General features: G+C 47.1%; 1 protein-coding gene across 8 annotated transcripts in view; it reads left to right on the top strand.

Annotated features, from left to right (window-relative positions):
• LOC126284825 (glucose dehydrogenase [FAD, quinone]-like) overlaps positions 1 to 25,801 on the top strand; it is a 57,408-nt gene that overhangs the window by 28,534 nt on the left and 3,073 nt on the right. For 5 of the 8 annotated variants that reach the window (XM_049984042.1, XM_049984037.1, XM_049984039.1 and 2 more), the window contains exons 3-7: positions 3,401 to 3,646; positions 11,604 to 12,008; positions 18,101 to 18,376; positions 21,395 to 21,526; positions 22,947 to 23,183. In XM_049984042.1, coding sequence (XP_049839999.1) covers positions 3,401 to 3,646; positions 11,604 to 12,008; positions 18,101 to 18,376; positions 21,395 to 21,526; positions 22,947 to 23,183 — 1,296 coding nt within the window. The remainder of the gene's footprint in view (positions 1 to 3,400; positions 3,647 to 11,603; positions 12,009 to 18,100; positions 18,377 to 21,394; positions 21,527 to 22,946; positions 23,184 to 25,801) is intronic. The other 3 variants (XM_049984045.1, XM_049984044.1, XM_049984043.1) reach the window with 1 other exon arrangement.

Raw genomic sequence — 25,801 nt, 5'->3', positions numbered from 1 at the left:
TCTAAATGCCCAGTAATATTGACGGACGGCATCATTGATAATGCCCGCCCACATGTTGCTAAGCGGTTTTCATATTTTTGGAGCCTTGAAGAGATATCCGTGGCCGTCCGTCAGTTTCAGACGAAGAGATGCACGCCTGGGTACAATCAAGGTTCCGTAGCCAACCGCAAACATTTTTCCGTTCAGGAACTGCTTCACAGTGGGATAAATATATAACAATTACAGTGGTTACTTTTGAAATAATAAAGAGTTAACTTTTTTCCATCTGCCTCGTTTCCATTTGACTGCCACTTATGCGATGCAAATATTAAGCACTCAGGCGAGAAGCCAAACTAAAGGAATACCAAAGAAACCTAAATAGTCACCGACAGCCAACTGCCACAATAATTAACAAAACAAAGTAGAACTGGCCACTAGCAAAGACTCGCATGGAGTTTACAGCTTACAACGGAAGCGAAACTACAAATCCGAAGATGAACCGAGTCTCGAATTTATTGTTTTGTGTTTCACTCCCACAACGCCACCGTGGACTATCAGATGTATTTCTCAAACTTGATTACGCATAGAACTCCAAATTTTAAGTACGCTCAGTGCATCTTGAACAATAAAAGCAACTTAGCAGAGGAGGAGAAAGTGGTTTCATCAGCATCAGTGAGCCACGTTTCTGGTTGGTTGGTTGGTTGAAAGAGGGGGGGGGGGGGGAGAGGACCAAACAGCACATTTCTGTTTTCGTTGGACGGAAGTGCAATGATCGGTCTATCGAACAAGAAAGAACGAAGGACGGACACAGTGAGGCAACGACTGGAGGCACACAAGCTGCTGGTAGCAGGGTTTTCATGACATTCGACGGTCACAATAGTTCTTACAGAAGACATTCAAAGTCACTACGGTGAAGAGCCTGGCACCTAAAATGGCCAGTGCCTGCATGACTTGGGAGATGAAGTGACTGATGCAAGTATTCGCACAATCTCGAATCTGACCGCGATGAAATGCGCTCGGGTTACGCATCCTGCCCAAACACTGCAGCCTCTTCTCTGCGGGATAATATGCGCCTCCTTAGCTGACTATCAACGCCTTTCACTGCCATGCAGCGGGCACGGGTTAGATTCCCGTCCGGATGGGAGATTTTCTCCGCTCGGGGACTGGGTGTTGCGCTGTCACCATAAGTTTCATCGTCGGCACCCAGCGTAGCATCGACTGACAGGACTTGCGACTCGGAGGCCGAACTTCCCCAGGTGGGGACTCTCGATCATCAGTACCACACGATAATTTCATTTCGTACGAGACGATTTCCCTGTACATAAGATGTAGCATTTATCAGGTTGGTTTTGCCTGGTACTATATGTGTAGCTGTTTACTTCATGTCGAGGCGCTGGGTCTTATTTTATCACTTTGCGCTCAGCCGCTGGTGGCCCTGCTACATTTCAAGTAGAAACACCCGCGGCTTGTAGCGCCTGAAATTTAATATTCAGAATTCATCGCTTTGCTGTAAACTTTTCTGGCAAGTTACTTAAAGCCGTCCAGGGCACGCTTTTCGTCTGCTGCATTGTGAAGGTAAGGGAATTTCGTGAGTACACGGAAGATCGATCACAGTGCCTTATTCTGGAGCTGTTTCCATCTTCCAGACAGGGCAGAAGTAACCCGTAACAGGTCTAACACAGGACGCCCGCAGTCTACAGAGAGGGCTGGTGACTCTTTGATGAGCAGACCGACGGCGCCCAGGATGTTGCTCGTCTTTTTGTAGATATCATTTACCTCGTGTTTCCGCAACAGCTGGCGGTTCAGTCTGACTTCTAAATACTTCACTGTTGGTGTCCACGGTATCGGAGTACGAAAAAGCGTCGTGCTCTCTGTTTTTGTGACTATGCCTCTTGGTCAGGATTATCGCTGGGCTCTCAGTTGCGTTGAAACCCACGCGTCAGCCTGCTGGCAGCGTGCAACGACGGTACAGTAGAGTTTCAGTCAGCGCTGCGTGGCTTCTGGGAGTTTGTTTTGGTGTACCAACGCAGTGTCGTCAGCGCAGCGGTACAAGGTGTGGCTATAAAATAACGGGACTAGTGCTACAGAACGTTTTATTTCAGAAAAATATATATTTGGTTATTGTCACCCTCAGTATACTCTCCTCCCCTATCCCTACAACGTTTTTCGTATGGCTGCTTCAACGAACTGAAATCTTGTTTCTTTGAATGGAGAGTTAACCTTCGGGAATAAATAAGTCACAGTGTGCTACGTGACGCGAATAAGGCACGTCACCTAATACTGGGATTCTACTTCGATAGAAACCTCTTAACAGACAATGCGGTTTGAGACGGTGTCTTGTCTCGATGCGGAACCCATGACGTCTCCTTCCTCATTTCTGGTAATTTTTTATTATTTTCTCATAGAGTTGAGCGAGAAGCTACAGGTGCTAATGCTGATTAATAGTTAGACCTTCAGGTACCCAGTGAACATACACAATTCCATGAATATAGAAAAAAAAATCCTCATCGCTTTGATCTTTGAGTTGCTTGGACTGGGGCTTATTTTGTGGATCCTAAGTGAAAAACAAAGTTTCTACACATGTTATCACCCTTTCCAAAAAATTAGGATCATTTTCAATCGTGTCAAAGTGTCAGTACAAACGTTTTCCCAACCTCTTTTTGTTCGAAAGTCAGATTTTTCAGCCGGCCACTGTGACCGAGAGGTTCTAGCCGCTTCAGTCCGGAACCACGAGCCGGCTACGGTCGCAGGTTGGAATCCTGCCTCGGGCATGGATGTGTGTTATGTCCTTTGCTTAGTTAGGTTTAAGTAGTTCTAATTCTAGGGGACTGATGACATCAGATGTTAAGTCCAATAGCGCTTAGAGCCATTTGAACCTTTTTTTCGAGACTTTTTTACACAAGTTTCGCATGTTAAAATGGTTATGTAAAATTTGCCTTACGCAATGCGATTGAATTCTCAGCCGACCATCAGATGGAATCAGAAACGTTTTGACATTTCTGGTGTTGGAGGTCGTCCTGTGCGTGGGCCGCCCTCAAAGTCTTCTCGGGCATCTTGGAAACGCTCGAACCAGTCAAAAACGCGCGTACGTAGTAAACATTTTGCGCTATACACTTCTTTTATTGAAACACAGGTTTCGGCATGAGTTTTTCCAATTCGTTGCTCTCTTATTACGCTTACCATATTTTCAAGCAAAAACTAACAGCTCTTACCTAAACGAAGGTCACGGCCACACTGATGTGTGAACAGGCGCCAGAGGCGCCGTATCGGGCTTCACGCTTCACGGCTATCGGCCGTTCATCTGTGACACCATCAGTCCTATTCCTCTATAGCCAGACCTCGTATTTCCTGACGCGTGGCGGCGTCGGTAGGTGGGCGGAGAGTGCAGCCGACTGCTATGGGGCGCCCCCACTGTGTGCAGGAGTCGGAGGTAGACTGGGGCTACGAGACGGAGCCGCAGGAGGCGGCCTGCCTGGGGATGGAGGGCCGGCGCTGCTACTGGCCGCGCGGCAAGGTGCTGGGCGGCTCCAGCGTGCTCAACGCCATGCTGCACGTCCGCGGCAACCCGCGCGACTACGACGCGTGGGAGGCGGCCGGCAACCCGGGCTGGGCGTACCGCCACGTCAGGCCCTACTTCATCAAGGCCGAGAGCTTCGAGATGCCGCAGGTGAGCCAGCTCTCATCTTACCGAGCCCGAAGCGCGGCGGCCCCAAAATACTAACTAAAGTTCACCCACGGAGGTCGACTGTGGGCTGTAATTATCGTATGGGAGCGGAACTTGGCAGGTGTGCTAATGCGATAATGCGGAACCCATTTACGCTGGCAAAAGATTATTTCCAATTTTGGCCACCAGGTGCAAATCTAGCGCAGTACAGCATCTCGTCGACGTTCCCGATGCTCGTATTAAACACACTGTCTAAGCGGCGGTTAACAGTAAAACCAACATTATGCCTTTCTCACTTGTCTGAACTCTTCTGACCACGTCCTGTTCCTAATCCAATACATATAGAAACATTTTCACACGTCTTTCTCGCATTCACAGTGCCAGATTACACCCGGAAGTCAAAACTGGAGCCAATTTATTCCAGCGTAATTCGATTCCGCACTAACGCATTAAAATATCTAACAAGTTTGGCAGGCATGTACAACTACAACCCACAATGAACGTCTGTGGCTAACTCAACTTCAGTTACAACCACAACCAGTAGCTACGTAATTTCCTGTTAGTGTACTAGTTATGGCGACTGTACACAGTCTTATTTACTACATACGCTTTTTGGCGTTCATTATCCACGAATGACCAGTCCACACTTTTTTTATACAAGATTATTATTGCTACACAGAGTTAATAAATGGCTTACAAACCTTAAATAAGACGGGAGAGTTCCGAAAGTGTTGATGAAAAATTTCCAAGATCGAAATGAAGTGCTCTTTCAAAATTTCAGTTTGAAATCGGCAAAAGGTTCACCTTTTGGGAGAATATCAAATAAAGACTCCAGCTTCACTCCAACGAGTTTGCGAACCTTTTCACCCTCTGTGTTTACGTTCAGTTTCCTACCCGGCAGCACCAGACTCATTCGGCACCAAACATAGCTAGTTACTAGTTGGAAATAAGTCTCAACTTGTTAATGTACTTCGGTTTTAACAGATCTCACCACCCCTCTCCCCTCCTCCCAGACTATTTTATCTTTCAAGAACTGACAGAGCACCTGTAGGGTATAAAATTCAATTTGTCCATATACTAAAAGTTTCTGAACACAGAATATTCGTGATGTCTGTTCTGTCGGACGTGTCCTACAGAACAGGCACAATACGCTGTTATGATTCAGTGGCCATGAATATCAATAGTCAGGGAAATTTTTCTGACTGTGTTCGCATTACGGCATTGAAATTAATGAATTCATTGAAATTGAAAATGAAATTAATACTTGTCCAGCACAAATTTTCAACACACCAAAACGGTACACAGTTACTGCCTGGGGTTGTCTTAGAGGAGGAGGAATAGGCCCAAGTAAGGACTGAACATCATTCGCGACCAAAATAGTTATTGAACAACGTATGCTTAAAAGTAGAATCAAAGCAATTAAGAAAAATTTACTTGCAAGCTTTCAACAATTAATTGAAAACAAGTTAAGAACAATAACAAAAAGTCTCAGAGGTGATCAAATTTCATAAATGCGCACATCCCTGAAAATGTGCTGCAATATTTACTTTGTATTCCAGTAAGACTTTAATACACTGTCACACTGACCCACAGTGTAGTGTTAAAATATAAGAAATGCAAAATGATATAGGTGATTATGAACATATCTATGTTCAAAGGCAACAAATGAGCTTTGCACTTAACTGTCACTGTTATGGAAGCAAATACTTTCAACACCCGACATCACAGAGGCGAATAAATTTGTTGTAGTTCCTTGAGAATTAATCGCTTAAGTTTCAGTTCCTATTATGAGACACCGTGTAATTATGAGGACACAGGTATTTTTTGGTACAAGTGTATGTGACAGAAGAACGATGCAAAAATTTAATACAATATCTGTGCTTCAAAACGATAACTACAACACGAAGAATTTGTGTCACAAACAATTTGCCAATTCACCTTGTCATATTTTCTAACTGCCTGTTTACTGATTTACAATTGCTTGATATCACAGAATGTTCCACAACATTACTAACCAAAGGTATTAAAATTTACTAACGCAATGACATTAAAATCTACATTCAGTTCCCAAAAAGGATACACACACACATACCAAAAACACATAATTTAAAAAGAGCCAAGACAGGTACAATGTCGCGTGAAGCACCTGAGGCTGCGCAGTCCACGACCTCAGAATGCCACCGGCTGCACTCAGGCAGTCGCTCAGCGTGAATCAGGTACAGACACCTCCCAGGTAATCGAGACAGCACTGCGCATGCCGCCAGTTACTGGTATTATTACCTGGCAAGAAAAAGGATGCTCAAGTTCAACAAATAATCAAATCATGAATGATGTTTAACCCCTCAATCATGGAACTAAACACCGATGGAGGTGGCGCAGTGGTTAGCACACTGGACTCTTAATCGGGAGGACGATGGTCCAATCCCGCGTGGGGCCATCCTGATTTAGGTTTTCCGTGATTTCCCTAAATCGTTCCAGGCAAATGCCGGGATGGTTCCTTTGAAAGGGCACGGCCGACTTCATTCCCCATCCTTCCCTAATCCGATCAGACCGATGACCTCGCAGTTTGGTCTCTTCCCCCAAACAACCCATGGAACTAAACAAAACATGGCTACGAGTGTAGTTACACACGCACGTATCAATAAAGGGGCAGAAACCAAGCCCTCTAGAATTAATAGAAAAAAATAGTCGGGGCCTTATTACTGAACACATACCAAAACCTTAATGAGAAGATAAGAAGATACCCCGCCAACCACAATTCAGGTTCAAAGTAAGCGGTAGTGTCGAAATATTCGTACCACGTTCATACCACACTCAGGACCGAAATCATTACAACGTACACCGAAGAGTGAAAGAATCTGGTACACTTGCCTAATATCGTGTAGGGTGCCCACGAGCAGACAGAACTAATGTCTGAAGTAGTGCTGGAGGGAAATGACGTCATGAATCCTGCAGGACTGCCCATAAATCCGTAAGAGTGCAAGGGGGTGGAGATCCCTTCTGAACAGCACGTAGCAAGGTATTCCTGATTTGCTCAACAATGTTCATGTCCGGGGAGTTTGGTGGCCAGCGGAAGTGTTTAAACTCACAAGAGTTTTCCTGGAGACACTCTGTAGCAATTCTGGACGTGTCGGGTGTCGCACTGCCCAGCTGGAATTGCCCAAGTCTGTCGGAATACACAATGGACATGAACGGATGCAGGTGATCAGACAGGATGCTTACGTACGTGTCACCTGTCAGACTCGTATCAGGGGTCCCATATCAGTCCAACTGCACACGCCCCACACCGTTACAGAGCCTCCAACAGCTTGAACAGTCTCCTGCTCACATGCAGGGTCATTGGACTCACGAGGTTGTCTTCAATCCCGTACATGTCCACCCGCTCCATATCATCTGAAACGAGACTCGTCCGATCAGTCAACGTGTTTACAGTCATCAAGAGTCCAATATCGGTGTTGACGCGTACAGGCGAGATGTAAAGCTTTGTGTCGTGCAGTCATTAAGGGTACATGAGTGGGCTTTCGGCTCCAAAAGCCCATATCGATGATGTTTCGCTGAATAGTTCGCACGATGACACTTTTTGATTTCAAGCCACTGAAATTTGCAACAATTTGCTTAACGATTGCACTTCTGTCTTGTTGAACGATTCTCTTCAGTCGTCGCTGATCCCGTTCTTGAGGAATGTTTTTCCAGTCGCAGCGATGTCGTAAGTCTGGTCTTTCCACTGATTCCTGATATTCACAGTACACTCGTGAAATGGTCTTACGAGAAAATCCCCATTTCATCGCTACCTCGGAGATGATGTGTCCCATCGCTCATGCGCCGACTGTAACATCACGTTGAAACTCACTTAAATCTTGATAACTTGCCATTGCAGCAGCAGTACCCGAACTAACAACTGCGCCAGTCTCTTGTTGTCCTATAGACATATAGGACATATATCTGTATTTGGATACGAATGCCTGTACCAGTTTCTTTGGCGCTTCAGTGTATTAAACATTTTAGCAGCATATGATTAGTGAAACGCAAATAGTACCTTTCCCGAATTTTTTTTTAAACATCAAATTGTAAACTGTGTCTCTCTGTAATTTTAAAACTTCCCATAACTCCGTAGCAATTACGGACAATACTGACCTTACGACTTATCTTAGAAGAAAGATTAAGGAAAGGCAGACCTACGTTTCTTGCATTTTTAGACTTAGAGAAAGCTTTTGACAATGTTGACTGGAATACTCTTTCAAATTCTAAAGGTGGCAGGGGTAAAATAGAGGGAGCGAAAGGCTATTTACAATTTGTACAGAAACCAGATGGCAGTTATAAGAGTCGAGGGACATGAAAGGGAAGCAGTTGTTGGGAAGGGAGTGAGACAGGGTTGTAGCCTATCCCCGATCGTATTCAATCTGTATATTGAGCAAGCAGTAAAGGAAACAAAAGAAAAATTCGTAGTAGGTATTAAAATCCATGGAGAAGAAATAAAAACTTTGAGGTTCGCCAATGACATTGTAATTATGTCAGAGGCAGCAAAGGACTTGGAGGAGCAGTTGAACGGAATGGACAGTGTCTTGACAGGAGGATATAAGATGAACATCAACAAAAGCAAAACGAGGATAATGGAATGTAGTCGAATTAAATCGGGTGATGCTGAGGGAATTACATTAGGAAATGAGACAGTTAAAGTAGTAAATGAGTTTTGCTATCTGGGGAGCAAAGTAACTGATGATGGTCGAAGTAGAGAGGACATAAAATATAGACTGGCAAATGGGAAGGAAAGCGTTTCTGAAGAAGAGAAATTTGTTAACATCGAGTATAGATTTAAGTGTCAGGAAGTCATTTCTGAAAGTATCTGTATGGAGTGTAGCCATGTATGGAAGTGAATCATGGACGATAAAGAGTTCGGACAAGAAGAGAATAGAAGCTTTCGAAATGTGGTGCTACAGAAGAATGCTGAAGATTAGATGGATAGATCACATAAGTAATGAGGAGGTATTGAATAGAATTGGGGAGGAGAGGAGTTTGTGGCACAACTTGACTAGAAGAAGAGATCGGTTGGTAGGACATGTTCTGAGGCATCAGGGGATCACAAATTTAGTATTGGAGGGCAGTGTGGAGGGTAAAAATCGTAGAGGGAGACCAAGAGATGAATACAGTAAGCAGATTAGAAGAATGTAGGTTGCAGTAAGTACTGGGAGATGAAGAAGCTGGCACAGGATAGAGTAGCATTGAGAGTTGCATCAAACCAGTCTGAGAGCTGAAGACCAGAACAACAACACAACAACCGTAATAGTTGGTAGCCGTGTAAAATCTACTTCTCTGACGCCACGAGGAAATTCAAGAGTCGCCCTGACCAGTGTATCAGATGAGCCAGACCCTAACGTGGCTAAATAAACAGTAAAATAAATTTCATTTCAAACTTATTAATGTCTTCGTTCGGCAATGTACATATAGCAATGTGTATTCAACATCAGTGTCCCATCAGCCTGTGAGTTTGAGTTGTTATTCGCATTTATTAGTGCATAAAATCTGCCTACCTAATAATTTCAGTGTACTGTGCTACAACTGGACAAAACTACTTTTCCTAATCTACTAAAATAGGCAAAACTGATCTACTTCCATAGAAAATAGATGTAATTACACACATACACACACAGATTAAAATGTTTATGAGTATAGTCTTTTTAATCTTTTTAGTTTATTGCCTTTCGGGTCGTGCCCATTCAGCCATTTGTAATGGACAGACGATACGACAGCGTATTGGGGACAATTTTCTAGTCACTTACAGCGACCAAGGTGGACAGCTGTACAGGTATTACGCCGTTTACCCTCTCTGGGATGTCGCCAGATTGCTGCACATCCCAGCCGACTGGGAGGTGGCACACTGCTACTAGCCATCGATGAACATCCTCGTCCCCCGTATTAAACTACATATAATACATGACATCAAACAGTAAATTACAGTAACAACTTACGTTACATGATGTTAACAGTGGAAATGTAGGTAAGTACCACCATGTAGCACACCTCCGACGTCCCCAGGCTACACGAGCCAGCAAGGGGAGTCAGTAGCAGCTCCTACAGTCCTGGCTGCTACACAGTGCTAGTATACTTTGCACCACTGCGGCATCAGTTCACTGCGAGCGTCGCCCGACAGCATAGACGGGCGGTCGCACGATAACACTGCCACATGCGGGTGTGAGGACAATGCCGAAGAGTATACTAAGCTGCAAGGTCGTCTATGGTCTTATACACTGTCCAGTTACATTAATGTGATCACTGATTAAAAGCCTGAATAATCACCTTTTACAGGGCGGATTGCTGAGAGACGTGCAGGACGAGAATGCTGTGGCCATTTCGTCGAGGTTACTCGACTGGGGATCAAAAATGGCTCTGAGCATGGCTCTGAGGACTATGGGACTGCTGTGGTCATCAGTCCACTAGAACTTAGAACTACTTAAACCTAACTAACTTAAGGACATCACACGCATCCATGCCCGAGGAAGGATTCGAACCTGCGACCGTAGCGGTCGTGCGATTCCAGACTGTAGGGCCTAGAACCGCACGGCCACTCCGACCGGCGATCCGTGGCGCGTTTGGTGTCCAGGGGAGTATGGGAAACTCGTCCTCAACCACTTCCGACCGCGCACATACACTGCGTGCTGCGTGACACGTCGTACTGTGCTGTGGTGGATACCATCGTGCCGAGGAAAAACTAACTGTATGCACGGGTGGAGATGGTCCGCTAGGGTGGATGCTTACTTGTGTTTGTTCACCGTGCCCTCCAGAATCTCGAGATTACCCAGAGAATGGCACCATTACACTCCCTCCTCCAGCCTGGACCCTGTGCTTTCACACACTTCACGCCATTATGCCGGCAGGCGTCATTCCGATGGAGCACAAGATGTCAGCCTCCTGGAAACTCCACCTGACGCAACTCACTGGACGTCCACTTGCGGTACTGGCGTGCAGAGTCCAGCATTTGTCGCCGATGAAATGCAGTCAGCATCGGTGCAGCAACGAGGCGCCCGCTGCAGAGGCGCATACACGCAGTGTCGTGCGAACGGTCGACGAGGAGACGTGTTGGACGAGGAGACGTGTTGGACGAGGAGACGTGTTGGACGAGGAGACGTGTTGGACGAGGAGACGTGTTGGACGAGGAGACGTGTTGGACGAGGAGACGTGTTGGACGAGGAGACGTGTTGGACGAGGAGACGTGTTGGACGAGGAGACGTGTTGGACGAGGAGACGTGTTGGACGAGGAGACGTGTTGGACGAGGAGACGTGTTGGATGAGGAGACGTGTTGGACGAGGAGACGTGTTGGACGAGGAGACGTGTTGGACGAGGAGACGTGTTGGACGAGGAGACGTGTTGGTAGCCCCTCGGTTCATCTGCTCAGTAGTTGCACGTCTATTGGGCCGTACACATCTCTGCAGCCGTTGTTCACTCCCATAACTTAGCGTCCGCACAGCATCGCAGTCGCCTCGGGGCCCCATGGCGGCAGGAGAACAGTTTAAAATCCGAGCCATTCTGGATATGCTTCCAGACCAGTAGTGAAAGAAAATGGTCATGCTCTCCTGAACCTTAAATAAATCGCTCCGTTTCCGCATTGTGACGACTAATGCATTGTTTTCCGCGCCCCCACCCCCTCCCCCCGGACACGCTTTATGTACCCTCCACTGCTAGAGCTGCCACCTGCGAGTGGTTACTTCTCGTTAACGTCGGACACAGACGGGGGTCAGATTAATGTTACGGAACCGTGTCGCATTATTCTGGCCGTTTGTTAGTATTCACAGAAAGCGGTGTTACGCAACACACAGCAGCATGTAGACTAAATGCGAATTCTTCCCAAGATAGTGTCATTTTTCCTGTTCTGTTGACGAGGCACGTGGAAGTACGTATGTAAGCACGCACGCACACAGACAAGCTGCAGTTCGATGCCAACATTTAACACGAATTCCAAATTAGGCTGGTAGACCCCTACGGCAGAGTGGTGTGCAGGAGCCGAACCCCTGGGGCGACTACTCGGCGCCGGAGCACGGCTCGTCGGGCCCGCTGCGGCTGACGCAGCGCGCGTGGCGCAGCCCGCTGTGCGGCGCCGTGGTGCGCGCCGCGCGCCAGCTGGGGCTGCGCGTGGGCGACGCCAGCGGCGGCCGCCAGGCGGGCTTCACGCTGCAGCACGTGGCCGTGGCGGGCGGCGTGCGCCAGAGCGCGGCGCGCGCCTACCTCAGCCCGGCCGCCGCCAGGCGCAACCTGCACGTGGCGCGGCGCGCCGCAGCCACCGCCGTGCTCGTCCACCCCGGCACGCTCGTCGCCAACGGCGTGCGCTTCCTGCTCGCCGGCCGCAACCTCACCGTCCGTGCCGCCAAGGAGGTACCGCCACACGGCCTTTCTGGTCACACATTTCGTCGCCGAACAGAGAACGAGAATCGGATCAATGCGGTCTCAGAACGACCGGCGCGACGTCTAATTTTGCAATAAACACTTCGTTGTTTTCAAAGGTTGTTAAGAAAAACTTCATTACTTATTTGTGGAAAAAGTGAAACATTTCACGAATATCTGCGACACTGATGTAGGCCGAGGTAGTGAATTATAATTTGTTCGACTGCCAAGATGCGAAGCCAGGCCCCCCGCTCACTAGGCAGAAGCGCTATCCGCTGTACCGCACTGCCACTCTGGATGCTGCAGCTGCACAGGCTACCGTACTACGTCTCCATCCCTGATAACAAGTTCCAATTCGTGCGTCGGGCCATCGCTGTTCTCTTCATTGCTTCAGTCTACATCGTTACCGTAGGTGAAGGTGAGATTCAATGTGTCTCACAAAATACGACTGTATATCATGAACCTGCAGAGTAGCAATTACTGCTTTTGAACGGTTTGCGTTAGGGTCTTGAAGCTGCGCGGTTGGCCGCGGAGCAATATCAGAATTAGTATGATGTGGTTTAGCGACAAATCCCACTTTCATATCGATAGGTTTGTCAATAAGCAAAATTGCATTTGCGGGACTGGCAATCGGCATTTCGCGATCGAGAACTCTGCACCCTCAACGGTTGACTGTGTGGTGTGCAGTGTCCAGTCACGGAATGGTTCAAACGGCTCTGAGCACTACGGGACTTAACAGCTGAGGTCATCGGTCCCCTAGAACTTAGAACTACTTAAACCTAACTAACCTAAGGACATCACACACATCCATGCCCGAGGCAGGATTCGAACCTGTGACCGTAGCGGTAGCGCGATTCCAGATTGAAGCGCCTAGAACCGCTAGGCACAGTCACGGTATAAACTGTGCGACGTGCCTTGATGGCACGGTGACTACCGAAAGGTACACGAAGGTTTTGGAACATGATTTAATCCCCATTATCCAAAGAGACGCTAATTTCGACAAGGTGTGATTCATGTAACACGGAGATCGTCCCTGTCGAAGCAGGAGAGTGTTTGATATCCTGGAGGAGTTGTTTGGGGATCACATCCTGGCTCTGAGGAACCCGGAGGCCACTGGCATGGCCGCCGATTGGGCCCCATATTCTCCGGATCTGAATACGTGCGACTCCTTTTTGTGGGGCTATATTAAAGACAAGGTGTACAGGAATAACTCCAAAGTCGCTGCTGAGCTGAAAACAGCCATTCTGGACATCGGCGACACCATCGATTTTCCGACACTTCAGTGGTTCATCAAGATTTTCGCTACTAAGCTGCGCAACATCGTCGCCAATGGTGGCAGCCATATCGAACATGCCATAACCCAACTCCGAATATCTGTAGTGACGTTTGCATGTTGAATAAACTGTGTGCACGCCGTAGTTTGTAACTAATTTACGTTTTCTTTCATATAGTTGAATAATTGTCACCCTGTATCACCCACATCTGAGGTACAAGCGGGATTAACCCCATTTCACTCGTTGCTAACGTGCTAATCCAATAACGGAGAGCCTTGGCAGTAGTGATCCGAATTTACAAGGGGAGCAGTTATGGGCTAGGCGTGAAAAGGACTGTGCATTGGCGAGGGGCACGTGCTAGGGTAGTCTGTGCAGCTGTGGTACTCGGAGGGTCCGCGTGTCACAACGGATGGAGCGTCTGGCTAATAAACAGGAGACTTGGCGTTCATGAAAATTTAATTCATTGCTCCTACATACATTATCATCGTAAATAAATGTCACACTCAATAAGACTGTATATGATTTCACAATCAGCTACGTAAATAAAGTACTAAGAACTTCACCTCTTCAAGGGTTATTTATTTTCTGCATAAAAAGCTACGTTGATGTTAATTTGAACGGTCAAAATGGTCTTTCGGATCAAATGCTCAGGATATTTCGGGAACAGAAGACGCTACCAAAGTAAGAGGTATGTCAGCAAGTTCATGCTTTCCTAAAGAAAACTTGAAAATAATAAAAATTTTGAAAAGTTCAGTCCAGATCTTTGGTGAAATGATTTGTCTAAAAAAATAAGTAAAATAGATTACGAAAACATTTGATGTGCCTCCGAATCACGGTCGAAATAGTGTGCAGCAAATGAGGTGTGCAAAGCTTTCTCTATTATATACCTTAATTTTACAGAAATTATTTCACAAAACATTTGAGCAATATGTTTTCAATGTTGTTTTCATATGATCACCTTTCCTAGCGCCACGACACAATTTCATATGTGTGTAGCTCTTTCCGTATGACCAGTCTACCCTGTTCAGTACCTTTTGGAACACCCAAATGACATTGGTCAGGAGTAGTGTATTATTCTGCTGATGTTGAAATGTATTGCACACCGTTCGAGCAGCTTACATAGTCTGTCGACGCGTCTCTTCTGCTTTCATTTTTTAGTAGATTTCATATGAGCGCATAAAACAAACCACCCTAATCAGTTCCCAGGTGTCGTACACATTCTCTTGCACTGCTTACTACTATAGGTACTGCCTTACACCACATGGGGTGGACAGCCTTCTAAACAGTGTGCTGGGTTTTCATTACACAACACAGTGACTGAGGTCCTGTTATCTGCTAACACTTAAGCTGCTGTACGAGGAATGAATCAAGTGCTGTGACTGTCCACAGTTCCAGAAGGTAGTGTGATTAAGCAGGTATTTAGATAGGAGTGTTGGAAGACTATGATTTTATGACTGCCTGTCGAACTACACTCCTGGAAATTGAAATAAGAACACCGTGAATTCATTGTCCCAGGAAGGGGAAACTTTATTGACACATTCCTGGGATCAGATACCTCACATGATCACACTGACAGAACCACAGGCACATAGACACAGGCAACAGAGCATGCACAATGTCGGCACTAGTACAGTGTATATCCACCTTTCGCAGAAATAAAGGCTGCTATTCTCCCATGGAGACGATCGTAGAGATGCTGGATGTAGTCCTGTGGAACGGCTTGCCATGCCATTTCCACCTGGCGCCTCAGTTGGACCAGCGTTCGTGCTGGACATGCAGACCGCGTGAGACGACGCTTCATCCAGTCCCAAACATGCTCAATGGGGGACAGATCCAGAGATGTTGCTGGCCAGGGCAGTTGACTTACACCTTCTAGAGCACGTTGGGTGGCACGGGATACATGCGGACGTGCATTGTCCTGTTGGAACAGCAAGTTCCCTTGCCGGTCTAGGAATGGTAGAACGATGGGTTCGATGACGGTTTGGATGTACCGTCCACTATTCAGTGTCCCCTCGACGATCATCAGAGGTGTACGGCCAGTGTAGGAGATGGCTCCCCACACCATGATGCCGGGTGTTGGCCCTGTGTGCCTCGGTCTTATGCAGTCCTGATTGTGGCGCTCACCTGCACGGTGCCAAACACGCATACGACCATCATTGGCACCAAGGCAGAAGCGACTCTCATCGCTGAAGACGGCACGTCTCAATTCGTCCCTCCATTCACGCCTGTCGCGACACCACGGGAGGCGGGCTGCACGATGTTGGGGCGTGAGCGGAAGACGGCCTAACGGTGTGCGGGACCGTAGCCCAGCTTCATGGAGACGGTTGCGAATGGTCCTCGCCGATACCCCAGGAGCAACAGTGTCCCTAATTTGCTGGGAAGTGGCGGTGCGGTCCCCTACGGCACTGCGTAGGATCCTACGGTCTTGGCGTGCATCCGTGCGTCGCTGCGGTCCGGTCCCAGGTCAACGGGAACGTGCACCTTCCGCCGACCACTGGCGACAACATCGATTTACTGTGGAGACCTCACGCCCCACGTGTTGAGCAATTCGGCGGTACTTCCACCCGGCCTCCCGCATGCCCAATATACGCCCTCGCTCAAAGTCCGTCAACTGCACATACGGTTCACGTCCACGCTGTCGCGGGATGCTACCAGTGTTAAAGACTGCGATGGAGCTCCGTATGCCACGGAAAACTGGCTGACACTGACGGCGGCGGTGCACAAATGCTGCGCAGCTAGCGCCATTCGACGGCCAACACCGCGGTTCCTGGTGTGTCCGCTGTGCCGTGCGTGTGATCATTGCTTGTACAGCCCTCTCGCAGTGTCCGGAGCAAGTATGGTGGGCCTGACACACCGATGTCAATGTGTTCTTTTTTCCATTTCCAGGAGTGTATTTATGAGGAAGAATTCGTGGCTGCCTTGATAGAAACAGGCCTCACATAACCAAGGAGCAGCTGCTGTTGACCGCAACGTGTCCTTCCAGCAACGTAAACTTGTTGCAGGGCGTGATTAACAAAAAAAGATCTGATAACTTATCATCTCAACTACTCGATCATACATTTCCAGTGAAATGTCAATTTCGGACAAAATGGCAGTATTAATCTGAAAATATGTAAGACCTAACACGTAATTATTGCTAGAGTGGCCGCCACGAAGCTAGACGCCTCAAGATCAGACCCGCTGGCTGTAGTCCGCAGGTGCTAAGCGCTGCGATCCGCCCGCCTCGCAGCTTTATTGCCACATACACATTCCTAAAAGTGGCATAAGTCAACGCCAGCTGAATGTTCAGTGTTTACGTGCGATACCGTGTGCTCACACGTTGTTACAGTCTTTCGTGGAATAGTGCACTGACGTCTGTTTGGTGACCGAAGTGCAGGAGGAAGGACCTATATGTAGTCTTGCTCCAACGGTGTGCGTAGCAGCCAAAAAGAAATTTTAAGTTGAAGTATAGAATGCACTGAAGTATTTTTTTTTCCTGATCAGGTCAACAGTGAAGAAGCTAGAGGAAATGCAAATTTTGCGCAAGTTCATAAAATGACAACGAAATCTTGCGTTATTTCCAAATCGACTGTATTCCATATTAACAGCGCAGTAAAATAGGCATAATCTATATATGTGAGCAAGTGTTTCCGTTCTCCAAGAAAGGGGTATAAATGAAAAATGAAATCAAACGAATCGGGCGATTTTGAGAAAAAGTTAGTAAGCAGAACCGTACTTAGATACTACGACAGACGAGAGTATCCGACGGCTATGAAAATACAGAGCGATCTAGATGAAAATATTAAATACTGGGAATCAGGGACCTCCGTTATCGGTATTCTCTGCTCACTTGGTCTTTGATTCAGGAAGTGTAATGATAGACGAATAATTTTAATGGAATGCAGAGAAATCGCAGCAGCAAGAACGAAGTTTCGTGTTCAGTGCACTTTACTGCTTGCTGAGCACAACAGCCTTGTAGTTTATACTTCGTTAAAACCATAAGCACAAATGTATTTTGCTCGACGTCAACGGAAATAATGGCGTGAATATATTTCGATAACACTTGGGTTTCGCGAAACCATACGTACAAATATATTTGGCTCGATTTCAACGCAAATATTGGCCTGAAGTACCTACAGTACTGTTGTATATCGACAATTTGGATGATGGGTGCACTGCTGAAAGGTCAGTAAGAGCTGAAAAAAAAGTTCGCGAGGTAGGGAATGTTCTCCGGCGTATTAAGGCAAGCCGTCCAAATTAAAATCCAGGCGGCAACATGCAGGTACTGTCGCCTTGTGCGCACGGTGTTTCTCGCAAATGAAATGCTCTCATAGGTGACCCGATACGATAACCATGTCTCACGTGTTACCGAAATTAGTTTTGTAGTTTTCTAAACACCTTTCTCGCTGGAAGTTCCTAAAAGATCCTAAATTCATTAGCGACGACATTTTTCGTTACACTGGCGGAACAGTTTTCTTTTCGTTTTCGTTTTTACCTCGGAATACTTCTATGTTTTCACGACAAAATACGTATCACATGAATACATAAACTTTCGGGGTGTTCATTTGCTTCTTCAGTCCAAATATGTCACTGGTTCTGTTTTTTCAACAAGATGACGTAAAAAAATATTTTTTACAACATTTCTTGTAACGTCAGTTGTTTTCGTAACAGGAATTTTCTTTTGGAATGTACTCCAACACACTATAGACTAAAGATAGAGATGTCTAATATTTTTGCGGAATTTTTACCAACATCTGAAATGACCACAAACTGCAAAGCTGTGAGACACCCTTGATGCGGCCATGAAGCGCACTCGCTACGAACACCTAGGTGGTGCTGTGCGCCGGCACGGTGGGGTCGGCCCAGCTGCTGATGGTTTCCGGGATAGGACCGCGCCGCCACCTGCAGTCCCTGGGGATCCCCGTGGTGCGGGACCTGCCGGTGGGGGAGAACCTGCAAGACCACATGCAGCTGGTGGCGCCCACCTACCTCTTCAACAGGTCCCACCCGCAGGAGCGCACTGTCTCCCAGTGGATGGACGACACCTACGAATACTTCGCGCACCGCACTGGACCACTTGCCAGCTTGGACCTCCTTCAAGTGCAGGTAACTACCGACAACAGCAGCACAGCAGGTGTCGCCAGTTTCTTCCCAGCCAGAAGGCTGCACTGCACTGACCGTGCTGTGCCGATGTATCTCCCTCGTTTATATTTACTGTTGTTACTCAATTTCCTCAGTAAGGTTATGGTCAACATCACAGCTTTATGCTAGCTCTTCTTACCGTCGGATAACGCCTCCGTTATAGGATTCGTTAAGCCATTGTAGTAACTTGCCGTCCGACCTAGACGTAACTGGTTCGAAGTACGATCTAGAAAGACGTTCTCGACACCATTGTTTGACTGGCAACGGAACGAGAGGTGGCAGCTAATTCTGTCTAAACGAAAGAATAAAGGATAAAGGAAAGAAAAAGGAAAAGAACAGGAAAGGGAAAAAAGGGAAATGAAAAGGAAAGAGCAATAAAAAGGGAAACAAAGAAAAGAAGAAAGGGATGGCAAAAGAAAAAGTGGCAGGAAAGGGATCGTGGGGGGAGGGGGGGGGGGGAGGGAATGGGTGGGAGTGGGCGTAATGACAGAAGGGGACAGGATGAGGGAGAACAGGGCAAGATCCTGGATAGGGGAGGAGTGGGGAATGGAGGAGAGTGTGGGCACAGGAAAAGGGAGGCTAGGGGGGCAAGGAAAGGTGCATAAGAGGGGAAGTATGGGAGGAGTGATGGGAGGGAAAAAGAGAGCAGGGGATGGGGTTATGGACGAGAAGGGATAGCAAAGGACGGAACAGGTAATGACAGGGACGAAGAAAAGGGGAAAGGAGCGAGGGGAAATGAAGGAGAAAGGGAAGGGATGAGAAAGAAAAGGGTGGGGAAAGCGAAGGGAAAATTTGAAGCAATGCAAAGGGATGGGACGAAATGCAACGAAGCGAAAGAGATGTGAGAGATGGGAACAAAGATAGGATGAGTTGGGGGATAAATAGAGGGAAAGACTTCGAAGATCATTATGTTGTCGTGTCGATCTACTGCCGTAGCCCTCCTATGAGACCAAGTGCTCCGTTCCATTTTAGGCCATGCACCAATACTACTGGCACGCTTATACACAAAAGTACGTCATGCAATACCGTTACAGCCAACGGACTCCTAGTAACACTTCATATGCTACCCACTGCAGAGGAAGCATCTTAGAAGCCATTAACAATCACTGTTATCTGTAATAAGCTGACAGCTATTGAAACGTTCCTTCTCATAGCTGCTGTGGCATCCTGCGAAATCCTACTCACGGATGCATAGCTACGAGACAACGTATGCGACATATTGCTCCACTGATTAACTCGAAAGCTTTTAAGAGCGAACACGGATTAATTCTCTGCACTCCCACATTTTTAAGACCATTTAAAATAAATGACCCCATCCCGCTTTCATACGCGTGACAGTGTTTGCTCCAAAGTTAATAACTACAGCCCTTAGCTGTTTAACTACTCTCATGAAGATTCCAAGATCCTCTCACTGGACTGGAAATACGTTCACCACTAAGAGTTCATCCATCACCGCCAACGCCGCGCGGTTAGAGACGCCAAGGCCGGCCGCTGTGGCCGAGCGGTTCTAGGCGCTTCAGTCGAGAACCACGCTGCTGCTACGGTCGCAGGTTCGAATCGTGCCTCGGGCGTAGGTGTGTGTGATGTCCTTAGGTTACTTAGATTTGAGTAGTTATAAGTCTAGGGAACTGATGACCCCAGGTGTTAAGTCCCATAGTGCTGAGAGCCATTTGAAGAGACTCCATGTCACGGATCGCGCGGGTCCTCCCGCCGGAGGTTCCAGTCCTCCCTCAGTCATGGGTATGTGTATTGCTCTTAGCAAAGGTTAACTCAAGTAGTGTGTAAGTCTAGGAACCGATCATCTCAGCAATTTGGTCCCTTAGGAATTCACACATATTTGAACATCGCCGTCAAGAGGCTACAAGCAACTTCCTCTCATCTTCACAACAACAAAACACGAATAAGTCAGCAGAAAAAGGTCATATATAATTTCCACACTCAAGTTTCCACGGAAACAAATACAATCGGTGGACCAGTAAGTCTCCGACACACGTAAATCAATAATACTTTGGAATCAGCATATCCTCTCCAGAGATCTCGCACCTCTAAGATGGAAAACAGCTACTTTCCACAGATGCAGGTCCTAGCAGAAAAGCCTCAGGAGAAACACACAGGGTGGCCGGGAAGTATCGCGACACGAAGGTGTGGGTCTCATCGGCGACAAGGTCAGTGAAATGCGATCAGGAAAGAGATTACTCATTAGCATGTGTGTTCAAGACCAGAGTGCCAACAAAGATAGGGCAAGAGCAACGAGTTGATACTGTCAACCTTCTTGTCAACCTGACGCAAATAAAAAAAGATTTCCGTTGCGCATGGTGTCTACACCTTGGACTGCCGATAAATGGATAGACATAACCTAGTGCACAGCATTTGCTTTTACACTGTAACCTATACTTGTTTATGTGTGGACAACGTACAGGAATGTATAAAGCCCAGACAACTTTCTTCCAAATGTAAGTATGTTGGAAGACTTCTAATGGCTTCCGCGGATTTCAGGGGATACTGTAGTCACAAGTGTGGTCTATAAAACCGTCGTAACTGACCATGTTCATTCAGCGGCGTGAATATTGTTTCCAGCAGAGGACTTCATCTTCCTTATGATGCCTCATTCAAATCTTCGGAAACGACCAATACTGGTTTGACAAGGTCGGGAGGGTAACAATACGGTTCGAAATTCGCTGGACAGTCAGTTTGGTTTCTATCAAAATAACAATTTTTATGCTTGACGTGTTTTGGATCTCAGAAGCGACTCCACTCCATATTAATTTTGTGTTAACATTAACTTCTTTAGATTTTAGTGTTTAAACATCTGAATCAACGCTTAATCTTGAGCTGTCAACGGTTGTAAATCAAGTATCGAAACAACTTACCTCCCTAGGAAAACGTGAAAATCGTGCTGTCCAGTAGAAAAAGATATGTTGGTTTTCGCATTGATTGTATCAACGTTCCTGGCACTTAACTGATGTGTTTCGTCCTCCACAGGGTTTCATCAAGACGAAGTACGAAGATCCCCAGGACGACTACCCCGACGTGCAGTACCAGCACATCCGCTTCCCACACAGGGACTTCGAGACAGTGGAGCGCGTCTCCAGGGTGACGCGCTTCCGTCCAGAGGTGACTTTCTGGCAGGCTCACGGTCTCTAGCGGGCTTCACACCGAGTTCACGTGTGTTGTCTTTTAATGTGTGCCCCCCATTTAATACGTACTGGAGGTAAAAATTCCCTGATATTCATTTAATGCTGAAGTGAACGTACTAATGGGTTACCAGCAAATAATGGAAGAGTCGCAGTCGACTACGCGCACTCAGCTCAAATATGGGGTGACTGGTCTAAAATTAATTGTTCTACTATCGAAACTTTAGCGAAAAGTCTGTTGTTACTTTGCTTTTGGAACCCGTGAAGCTTCAGTTCTACAGACCATCTTACGTAATTTAGAGATAATGTCTGTCACTGTTTTATATTTGGTCAGGCAGATCATGCAACATAATCTCATATCGAGGAACTGTATCAGCATCTGACATTTTCATATAGACGGCTGACCACGCACTGAACCAGTGTCATAAGACACATTCCCAACCCTATTGTCCAGCACACTGTCCAGGACTCTATAGGTATTTGTATAACGGACCTGCATGTTGCAAATTTTGCCCAGCTTTATCGCTTAGTACTGACTCTCGAAATCAGTAAGCGATGGAAACCCAATGGAATTCCCCACCCACAACGAGCTACTTAATTGGACATAAGCTGCCTATAATGCAGGTCAAGCCGGAAAGGGGCAGAGTTCCGATTCGTTGTGCACATTCACCTGCTGTTCTACGAGCACTGCAAAGGACTGTGTGAAGGGAAGTGGTTCTTTCGTCCACTTCAGTTTAGACAGCAGGCTTCCTCCGCACAATCTGCTCCTGTGCTTCCTCTCCGCAGGAGACAATCCCCTGATCGTGGAGTGTGTGCTGCTGTGTTCAGTGTCGACTGTCGCCGGGTAAAGACCGCGTTACCCAGGTCTGTCAGATTCCTTGGATGGGCAGACCACTGCTTCCACGGTGTTTTTCTCTCGTTGTACAGGGGAGCAGGTTGGTTCAAATATCGTTGTGCTTACCACGCCTTTTTAGGGCTCTGGGTCAGGAATATTGTGAAGGATCTCCTCAACATCTGGTATTCGACGCTGAGTTAGTTGTTGCTGCCCATCACTAGCCCTGTCAGCACACAATGGGCATTCCCAGAAATGTACTCTGGAGTGCCGCCTTCTCCACAGACAAATTAGTTTCTCTCTCTCCTTCTGGTTCGCTATAAGAAATTTACATGACTCATCAGAAAATGGTTCAATCTTTAATGTTTCGGAAGAAGTTGTAGGTTAGTTCTTTCGTATATGTCACGTTTGCGTTGTTGCTAGAGGACCCAGATCAGGTAGTTTACTTGTTTTCGGCTATTATTCCTCTTCAGCCAGTGGATGGCTTCTTCCTTCTGTTTCTATAGGCAAGTGTGCCAGCGGTAGCAGGATGCAGGGACACACGAGACGGTGTGGCGGCCTGTTGCAGGTGCACGAGGCGGTGTTCGGGCGGCCGGTGTCTCGGTCCGAGATCTACGTGCAGCTGGCGGTGCTGCAGCGGCCGCGCAGCCGCGGCTCCATCAGGCTGCGCTCGGCCGACCCGCAGGTGCCGCCTGCCATCGACCCCCGGTACCTCACACACCCGCACGACGTCGCCGTGCTCGTCGAGGGCGCCAAGTTCAGCGCCCGCATGGCCAAGACCAAGGCTCTCGCCAAGGACTTCGAGGTCAGTGCCCCCTGTGCTAAAACACTACCTACAAATTACATGCTACCTTGTCTACTAACAATACATCCACGATGAACTGAACTATACACTGATGGTTTCCCCATCTGACTACATGTAACGTGCAAAAACTGTTCATCTACAATGTGTATCACGATAATTTGAAAATGTTCCAAGAATTCACAGTCCCACTGCCAGTCTTCATTTCTGGAAGTGCCTCAATGTCTTACAGTTACAGTATTTATTTCACACAGTCATCCACTTGTTCTCTCTCTCTCTCTCTCTCTCTCTCTCACACACACACACACACACACACACACACACACACACACACACACACACACACACACATGCCTTTCCCTGTGGCTACACCCACTATATGCATTCAACATACACACCACCACCTCTTCATCCCCCTCTGTGTCAATCCCTCCTTGCCTCCCCCACTCCCTCTGTCTTCATCTATGCCGGTCGCTGTGGCCGAGCGTTTCTGGCGCTGCTGCTACGGTCGCAGGTTCGAATCCTGCCTTGGGCATGGATGTGTGTAATGTCCTTAGGTTGGTTAGGTTTAAGTAGTTCTAAGTCTAGGGGACTGATGACCTCAGATGTTAAGTCCCATAGTGCTTAGAGCCATTTGAATCATTCGTCTTCATCTCCTCCTCTCGCTCTCTTTGTCCACTTCCTCCACCTCTTTTTGACCATAGCTTCCTCCTCCCTCACTATCACCATTCTCTCCTCCCACTCCCTCTCTTTCCATTCTGTCTCCCTCTCTTCCTTTTCCACCTGCCACTACCCTCCTACACCTTCAGCCTGCATCCTCTCTCCTCCTCCTCCTCCTCTCTCTCTCTCTCTCTCCGTTCATTTCACCTCCCATCACTCTGTCCATCCCCTCCTCTATCCATTCCAACCAGTCCCCAGCCATACTCAATGATATTACTCTCTCAATATGCCAGTCACACAGGGGCTTGAAAATCCTTTATTTGCTGCGAATGTGCAGGGCAAAGGTCGATAAAGCTGGCCCATACTACAACAACACAATGCACCTCTCACACAAGACAGCCTACATACCAGAGCCCAGAAAGCCGTTTCTTGTCAATGGCATATAGGCTTCACTGCAAAGCAGATTGATCTGACAGGACGATACCGTTCTCACACAATGCATCTTTTGTGGAAGGCAGCCTGTACACCAGAGATTAGAAAAAACACGTTTCTGCCCATATCTCCACTCCTTCTGGATCCAGGAGATCATCAACTTCACAGTGCTGATAGTTGTGAGGTCTCGTGCTTATGTGGTAAATTTGGTTGAAATTGATGTAAGGCTTTGGGAGGAGATCCCAGTCATGTGTTTAAAAGTATCCACACACATGGCTGCATATGACACAGAAGTTTGTGGCGCCCTCCATCGGTAATGCTGGAATTCAATATGGTGTTGGCCCACCTTTAGCCTTGATGACAGCTTCCACTCTCGCAGGCATACGTTCAATCACGTGCTGGAAGATTTCTTGGGGGATGGCAGCCCATTCTTCACTGAGTGCTGCACTGGGGAGAGGTACTGATGTCGGTCGGTGAGGCCTGGCACGAAGTTGGCGTTCCAAAACATCCCAAAGGTGTTCTATAGGACTCAGGTCAGGACTCTGTGCGGGCCAGTCCATTACAGGGATGTTATTCTCATGTAATCATACCGCCACAGGCCTGCATTATGAAAAGGTGCTCGATCATGCTGATTGTTGCAGTCGCCATTCCCGACTTTCCCTTCAACTGTGGGAAGCAAGAAGATTCAAAAATGGTTCAAATGGCTCTGAGCACTATGGGACTTAACATCTAAAGTCATCAGTCCCCTGATCTCACAATTTCCACATGGCACTTCGGCATGGAGTGTCAGCTTGTATGATGACTATTCGAACGAGAATGAGAAATGGATCGAAAGTAATTACTTATTGCTTATAGACAACGCCAAACCTATTTTTTAAAGTTGTGTGAACACGTTTGCAGTTCCCTTACAAGTGTAATTCCCCACGACATCATGCATACAATAGGTAGTCAAGAAGCTTTCAGTATCATCTCAAAAATATCAAGCTGCCTCCATTAAACTTGGTGACGGTGTAGTCCTCTACACATTGACCCCTCATGGTGACACACTTACCCCTCACGAGCATAATTTGTTGCCACCACGCCAGTGCCAAAAATCAATCTTTGACTCTCTCTGAAGACTATTGGGTCATTGCCTGTTCAGGAAGTGGTGAATACTCCTAAGTCCACTGCTCGCTTCCCTCCTTTGCCTCGAATTACAGCGATACTCCCAGCACTTGTCCTTAGCATGACAAGACTTGCCACATTTCCGCTGCTGCATAGGTTTGACGACCTTCATCATATTCAAAATGGTGAGTAAGGTGTTCACAACTGATCTGTGACTGATTTTCACTTTTTCCACTATCGCCTCGATTGTGGTACACCAGTCTTCGCTCACCAGAGCTAGCGCTCCTCTTGCAATTCCTGGTTGTTCATGGAAGGGTGTTCTGCCATTTCATTCTCCATCATTCAGATTTACTTGACCACTCTGGAAAGATCTGCGCCACTCATCTGCTGTGTGATATGATGGTACATTGTCGACATACATTTCC

Source organism: Schistocerca gregaria, chromosome 8, assembly GCF_023897955.1.
Source record: "Schistocerca gregaria isolate iqSchGreg1 chromosome 8, iqSchGreg1.2, whole genome shotgun sequence".
In the NCBI taxonomy this organism is placed as follows: domain Eukaryota; kingdom Metazoa; phylum Arthropoda; class Insecta; order Orthoptera; family Acrididae; genus Schistocerca; species Schistocerca gregaria.
This window is presented reverse-complemented; position numbering and strand designations above follow the sequence as displayed.